The 7,674-nt window shown below is 36.9% G+C and overlaps 1 protein-coding gene across 1 annotated transcript in view; it reads left to right on the top strand.

The window, feature by feature from the left end:
• Positions 1-2,019: 2,019 nt before the first annotated feature.
• LOC102301235 (uncharacterized oxidoreductase YjmC) overlaps positions 2,020-7,674 on the top strand; it is a gene marked incomplete in the record, with an annotated part of 21,787 nt that continues 16,132 nt past the window's right edge. The window contains 9 exon segments of the mRNA XM_014335344.2: positions 2,020-2,433; positions 4,996-5,144; positions 5,330-5,472; positions 5,475-5,520; positions 6,283-6,344; positions 6,585-6,638; positions 6,760-6,858; positions 7,011-7,146; positions 7,422-7,540. Of these exon segments, the coding sequence (XP_014190830.1) occupies positions 2,426-2,433; positions 4,996-5,144; positions 5,330-5,472; positions 5,475-5,520; positions 6,283-6,344; positions 6,585-6,638; positions 6,760-6,858; positions 7,011-7,146; positions 7,422-7,540 (816 nt within the window).

Genomic DNA, 7,674 nt, shown 5'->3' with positions numbered 1-7,674 from the left:
CAAAGAAAGAGACTGGCATCTAATTCACTGATGCAAGACATTCCTTGGCCTTTTCAAAATAAAAATTTAAAATATAAGAAAAACCTTGGTTTACATCACATCTAGGGTTGCCAACTCCCTGAAAAATAAATAAGGGACACCTCGTGGCCAGGGCCGGGCAACCCAGTTGTCTTCACCCTTCCCAGTGTGGTAGCTCTTTTTTTGTGTGTGAAATTATTTTTTTAACCATTTGACTTGAATTTGATTTAAGCAGATGCATATTCTTTGTGATATGACCATATGGGAAACAAATGATCATTTAGCCATTTATTTTTAGCTCAAAATGACAACATTAACACAATAAAACAGGTCTCTTTCTTAAACAGAAGCCTGTCATGCTTAACTTTTGAGAATATAAGTAAATCTTTCTTTAAAAGAACTCTGTCCTGCTTAACTTAAAATTATATAAATTAATAGAAAGCAATAGAACAAAAATATTCTTGTAACTGTGCACATATAGTGCATTTAGTACAATTGGCTTCAGTTGAGGTATTATTTCAGCTTTTCTAATGCTAATCAGCTGCTCCTGTTTGTAAACCCGCTTGTTCCCATGATTACGCATCATAACTCATCATCATTATTCATCTATGTATTACTTTTATGTATTAGTGATCTATTTGTTGTAATCATCTATCCTTGCAGTTGTTTATTACACAAAATAAATTATATTATCACACTTCTGGCCACATAGCGCTGATATTCACTGCACATGCCCATATTAACCTTAACCAGAGGGTTTAAAAAAACAAACCAGTGTTTACATACCATGTAGCAGCCCTTGGCATCAAGAACGACAGAAGAGTCTCTAACGGGTGCAGCCATTTATTTCCTCACCACACACGGCTCATTCTCTGGACGTTGAGCACCGTGAAAACTATAAAATAAGAAAAAATTGATACCCGTACAGTACTTTTTGAACTATAACAATGAGCAATAACAACAATGAGCTTAAGTTAATTCAGGCAAGTTCAAACAAGTAATTCTGAGATATACAGTCACAGATTAAATAAAACAAAAGGGGTTACTTCAAACAGCATCAAGGGATTACACAGTTCAGTTAAATAAAATATAACAACAGATCATCTCTCATCACATACCTCAGTCCGCTTGCCAAGGGTGCAAAACTCCGGTAAACACTTAAACACTTCGGCCCGTTTCTCATGGGGTGCTGCTAGCTTGCATGACACACATGTCTAGCTAAAAAATAGCACATGGATGTAAGTAACGTAAATACAGAATAAAAAGGTTTTCAGATAGCTCACAATACAAACGCAGCAACATACCTTACATTAGAAACACACTTGGTCGGCGGGGTTATGAACAAAATAAATAAACTTGACAACGCCACCTAGGGGAATTACACCCCCAGGAAATATATTTAAGAAAAATAAAGAAAAGGAATAAAAGAAGACCGCACAGATTCAAGGATGCACACTGAGGCAGGTTGGCTTCCAATATTAAAACAGTTTTATTTATAGAAATGAATAAAATATTATAAATAATATTTTATAAATAAAATATTAAAAGTCAAGATGTAGCGTCATTATTGACAGTGTCCTACAGTAAAAATAAACAATCGTGGAACTTGGACTTACCAGCAGCCGTGGAACCAAAAGAAAATCACACCACAAGAATCACTGCAGACCACCCAGTGCTGTACAAAAGAAAGTGTGAAAACGACCCACCACCTGAGGTCCCAGGGCCACTGGCTCGTCCTCCTTCACTGAAATAAAACACAGAAAAGTATGTTAAAAGAATAAAAGGACACTGAGCGTCAGGCTCGCTACAAATCATAAAAAGACTAAAACACACCTTAATAACTTTAATAAAAGAAATCTCACACACACACACACACACGGGAAAGGCTTATTCCCCACGGGTCAAACTACCACTCGTGCTGGTAATAATTATTCTCAGGCGTAGGCCGGTCTGGCTCCCCACCGGCTGAGACCGGCCACCCAGGCGATTTAGAGTCCCAGACGGCACACCAGGTGTGCCAAAAAGTGATTCCACTCTGCTGCCCTCTTTGGCCAGATCTCTCTTGAAAAATACATTTTATTGCCAATGACACTTATTAAACTGTGTCATTGGCTGATATTAAACAGTCAATTTGCCAAACTCATTGACTTGTACTTGTGATCAGAATGTGCTTTCTGGGTTAAATTGACACGATATAATGGAAATACCGAAAGCAGCAGGTTCACGACCTTGCCAAATCACAAAGCTTCTCCCCGGGCAGAGACACCTGACAGATAGTTTTGACACACGGGGCGTTTCCTAACATTGAGGCACTTGAAGAGGAAAGTTGCCAGGTCATCGGATTTACCCCCAAAACATCTGATCCAGGATCGACAGACCATCATAGTGAAAGGACAGCAAAGTCAGCATGAACAGGTAGGAGCGTGGTTAGAAGTGTGGTCAAAGGACACCTGTAGATTCAGTCAATGAATTAAAAACCTGTGCGCCAAGACGAGTTAGCAACTCATCCAAGAGTTTTTTCATTGTGATTAACATAATCGCAAGACTTGCGACAAAAAGTGCTTTTGTGATCCAGTAACTTATTATTTATTATGTGTACAGACGTTTACCTCTACCGTGTTTTAGTATTTCTATCGTCTCCATCTTTATTAATATTCTACCATCTCACTACATTTCGTAATTGCTAGATTTTAGAGAAAAAACCGTAAACGTCAGCTTACAGCGGTGCTGTGCCATCCTACATTTTTTGGTGTCGAGCCACCAAATCATTAGCATTTGTCCATTACTGGTAATACCGATACTTTTAACCTATAAAGCTAATGTAGGGAAGAGCAGTGTGCTACGACTTCATTTGATGAATCATAAATAATGTGCGAATTCTGAACACATTTTAATGACCCCTAAATTACTGTGAGTTTTACTTTCCACAATAATTAGTTAATACAACAAAACACACCTTTCAACATTTCATGTTTTTTGAAACTGAAAAGCTGAAAGGCATTTTTCATTTCCAATACTACTACTACTAATGATAATGATGATAATAATGATAATATCATAATTATTTAACTGGCTGGCAACCTGGAAACGCAGTATTGATACTATTGTGCTAGAACCTAAGCAATACCAATACCAGCATTGGTATCAATACTATCAATATTTGAATTGTCCATGCACCTCTAGTTTTGAGTGCAATGCCCAAAATCTGGCCAAAAATAAAGAATGGTAAATTGCTCCTTACATCAAAGTAATAATAATGCATTAAATAACAATAATGAAATTATACACAATTATGTTAAACTTTCATTAACTTGTCTTACTTTTATTGTTTTTTTTCTTTTGGGTAATTCTTGGAATGTGAAAATATCTTGCTGGAAATTAATTTTACAAAAGAAAAGGAAATGTTTTTTTGTTTTGTTTTTATCACAAATAGTCTCAGGGTAAATTATTTTTATGTCTATTTTTATTGATTCTGAAAGAAGCAAAAAGGAGGATGAGAATGACGACAGGATGAAAAGCATTACATTTTCACCATTAAACACTCAGAACTTATCATTAGTTGTTCAAACTTGTTTTATTACAGGAAGGAAAGAAAGGTTTGATAACCAACTGATAACCACTAATCATGATACACATCATGACTGACTGGGCTTTTAGGTTTTGTCAAGCCAGTTAATGTAAGAAAGCCAGGCCATGTTGAAGTTCACAATATACTCCTCAGGTGTTCTCTTGAAGGCAGTCTTCTACCACAAGTATATCATCAGTGTGGTTACAGGTTTTGCAATCACTTCAAAAATGGAAATTTGAATTAGCACAGGGCAGGAAACAAATCCCCATGGTGGAACTGTTGTGTAGAGTATGGGGGAGCTTTGCAGTTTACTTTATTTATGTCCTGTTCTTGATTCCAGTCTTTGAATGAGAGCTAGACCATCAGGCAGAAAACTCCTGTGGTAGTTTAACTGACTGCCATGGTCATGTGCACTGATTTTTAATTAGATGCAGTGAGCCAAAACAATTATTTACGCAGGGCTCAAAGGTGAACACAAAATATGTATGATGTAATCAGCTCAGCTCACACAGATTCAGATGTGTTACACAGAAACATTTAATTAAGCTCATCAAGGAGACAATTGTAATACAACTAGACAGGCTGACAGCCTAGTCATGTGTGTTACACATTCATATCCACGTGTCAAAAGTGAAAGAACAAAGAAGGTATGCTAGCTATGCTTTCCAAATAAACAACTTCTGGTGCTAATAAAATGAAAATGAATGAACCTGTAGTAAAAAAATACATACAATAATAGATGTTAGGTGTGTTTTATTTTGTCCTATTTGGCATTTAGTTGTAATTACACAGGCAGCAGGGCAAGCCCAACCACTTTCAGATGCTCCAGTGTGGTGATGAGCCACTGGATGTAGTGCATGGACAAACCAGGTAAAGAAAATATGATACACCCAAGCCTTGTGAAAATAAATATTAAGTAAATGTTTTTATGGTTAAGTATTGATAAGATTTGCAGAGTGTGGTGTGTGAACTTTTTGTGGCTTTCTAAATGTCTGTCTTTCACTGCACAAAAGTGACACAGCATTTAATACACTTATATAAATGAAGTACCACTGCACCATTCTAATAAAATTAGCTAGCCACCCCTTTCATCCAAATATACTCAGGTCAAGAAGCCAAGATGGTGATGGTTATTTAACCTTACAAAATAAAAGCAATACATTTCATATAATTATATGATATAATTCAAATTTTTAGGTAAGATAAACTGCAATTTAAGGAAAATCAGCAATTCATGTTAGAGTAAATAACTGGACTGTCGACCGTTGAATTTGATATGACTGATAAAAAAGTAATATGTGTAATGTGTTTTTAGTACATGCAATATCCAAACAAGCAGTATGATCACATCATCATCTTTACTCTACTTTTTCAAATGTTTCTTATTAAATATCGCGTTCCCCATGCAGATGTTTGATCAGCGAGGTGGAGGTCAAAGGCTTCATTGAGAGGTGCATGACAGCAGTGGGTACCAAGCAGCATCATGCTCGCAGTCTAGCTGAAGTGTTGGTGGAAGGAGACCACAGGGGCCACTACAGCCATGGACTCAACAGGATGGGTCAGCCTCCTTCAAAACTGTGTTTTCATCATTGTTGCTTCATTGTTTGATCCTCACTGTACATATCATTGTGTCTTATTTGCACAAAAACTAAGCATCTTTCCTCACTGATGCTGGAGACATCAGCAGTAATTTTAAATTTAAGTCTGTGTGTCGTTTATGTGTACTCACTATATTTTTAACAGACATGTATGTGAAGGACATTCAAACTGGCATCTGTGCCAAGGATGGTGAGCCAGTGGTAGAAAAGGAGAGTGAAGCGACAGCACTGGTGGATGGGAAGAATCTCTTAGGCCCGGTGGTGGGAAACTTTTGTATGAATCTGGCCATATAAAAAAGGCCAACGACGTTGGCATTGGCTGGGTGGTGGCACACAGTGAGTCCCATTTCAAGGAAATGTTATAGTGGCGACACAGTTAAACGGGTTTCCAGATCATTTATTATTGAACTGTTTGCATTTTACTTCCAGTAAGAACCAAAATATAGTGCACTATGTTAGACATAACTGGTCTTATACTAAACAAGCAATATATGTCTGTCATTTGTTGCCCTGTTTAAAAACCTTTTCATTTTGCATAGATATTTACTAAAGTATTTGATTATACAAAATCTTGCCTTTATAAGTGCATGATTCCTGTTCAGCAACTAGTTGACTGTTTAGTTTGTTTAACACTCAGTGAGGTATATAAGACTCAGTTAGACTTTATTAACCCTCTGAAGTCATAAGTCACTATTGGTAATAATAACCCTACCCTTAACTTCTATTTTGGAGAAAAAAAATCTTTAAGTAGTTTTTAAGAGTGTAAATTAGAATTATTGCTTTCCTTGTTGCCTGACTGCCAAAACTTAAGATAACAATTAAAAACAACAAAGAAACCTACATAATTAGATTGCACAGGGTTTGATTAGGATTGGGGCCCATGATGATTTAGCTCTTAGAGGTTTAAGAAACTTTCATTTAAGGGGAACAAGTGCTCTGATCTCATCAATAAAATCTTGAGTTTTTAAATATAATTATTATATTTCAACACTTATTTATAGTGGAGAGATAGTTCTCAAATCTGACGACTAAAACAATGACAGTGCATTACCACTGCTGTTCAGCCATTAAATTTATATGTGACCTTTTTCTTTTTAGACTCCAACCATTATGGCATTGCTGGATACTATGCAATGCAGGCGCTGAAAGAAAACATGATTGTGAGTGAAATGTTTGTCTGTTGATCTTTTTCCCCCCTTTTCAGTTGATTTTTTTCCCCCAGAAAGAATGCATTTTTCAATTATAGACCCAGATTTAGTATGTTTTAGTATAGCTTTGTATTTCCTTCCAGGATGATAGATGTCAATGACTTTGTTTCTCAGCTGCTTCTTTAGATCATAGCATGATCAGTTGCTTTTGCTTTTTGTTTAACTTTCTAAGAAAAAATCTAAACTCCACAGGGGATGTCATTTACCAACACATCACCACTGGTGGTTCCCACACGTGCTAAAGAGGTATATGTATTAACTATTTTAGAAAAGAATCCATAGTTAATGCAATATACGACATTTTAATTAAGATATTTATGAATTTGATCATAAAATCTTCATTATTCAAACTCTGTGAACTCTGCAGTGTACTTTGGGCACCAACCCCATCAGTGTTGCGGCTCCTGCTAAAGATGGAGACAGCTTTGTTTTAGACATGGCCACTTCAGCAGTAGCCATTGGAAAGGTAAGATCAACATCTCTACTGCTGCATATTTGTTTATTGCACATGTAAGCTGCTAACAAATTAAATGCAAGCGAGCAGTGATTGACCACTGAAACAACAACATTTTTAATGTGGAAACATTCTTCTCTTGTACTGTATATAAATGTGCATAGGTGGAGCTTCATGAGCGGCGTGGAGACCCCATTCCTGAGGGCTGGGGCTGTGACCCTCTGGGAAAAATTACAACAGACCCCAAGAGAGTGCTGACCGGAGGAGGACTGGTGCCTGTTGGTGGCAGTGAAGCCACAGGTCAGAAGCAACAGATCTTGTCAAGAATGTTTTCATTCTTCATGTGTGAAATATGTGTTTGTTTGCTTGCTTTTTTAAGTCTATATAATTGAACCACAACCCTAACTGGCTGATTTGTGCTTCATCTATATCAAGATACACAGATCTGAGAAACTCATATAGGAGATTAATTGGAAACCAGTTATCAGAACTGGTGGAATTACATGCCATTGATGGCTAGGATCAGTATAATACATTTATTCCATGCATATGTTTTTCTGTGTTTTTATCTTCAGGAGGGTACAAAGGCTATGGTCTGGGAATGATGGTGGAGGTTCTCTGTGGCATCTTGGCTGGTGCCCAGTACAGCAAATACATCCGCACTTGGAAAGTAACAGACCGTGTTGCAAACCTGGTACATTTTGTTTTGCCTAGTTGTGAAATATAAAGGACACACTGGTTCTATTTTAACATGTCCCTGATGTAACTTGTGACAAAACTGGTAACAAAGTGTGCTAAAAGTCATGTTGTTGTTTTATCTGTGAAATG

The sequence above is a fragment of the Haplochromis burtoni genome, unplaced genomic scaffold (assembly GCF_018398535.1).
Source record: "Haplochromis burtoni strain Fernald_Lab_line unplaced genomic scaffold, NCSU_Asbu1 Contig_104, whole genome shotgun sequence".
Taxonomy (NCBI): domain Eukaryota; kingdom Metazoa; phylum Chordata; class Actinopteri; order Cichliformes; family Cichlidae; genus Haplochromis; species Haplochromis burtoni.
This window is presented reverse-complemented; position numbering and strand designations above follow the sequence as displayed.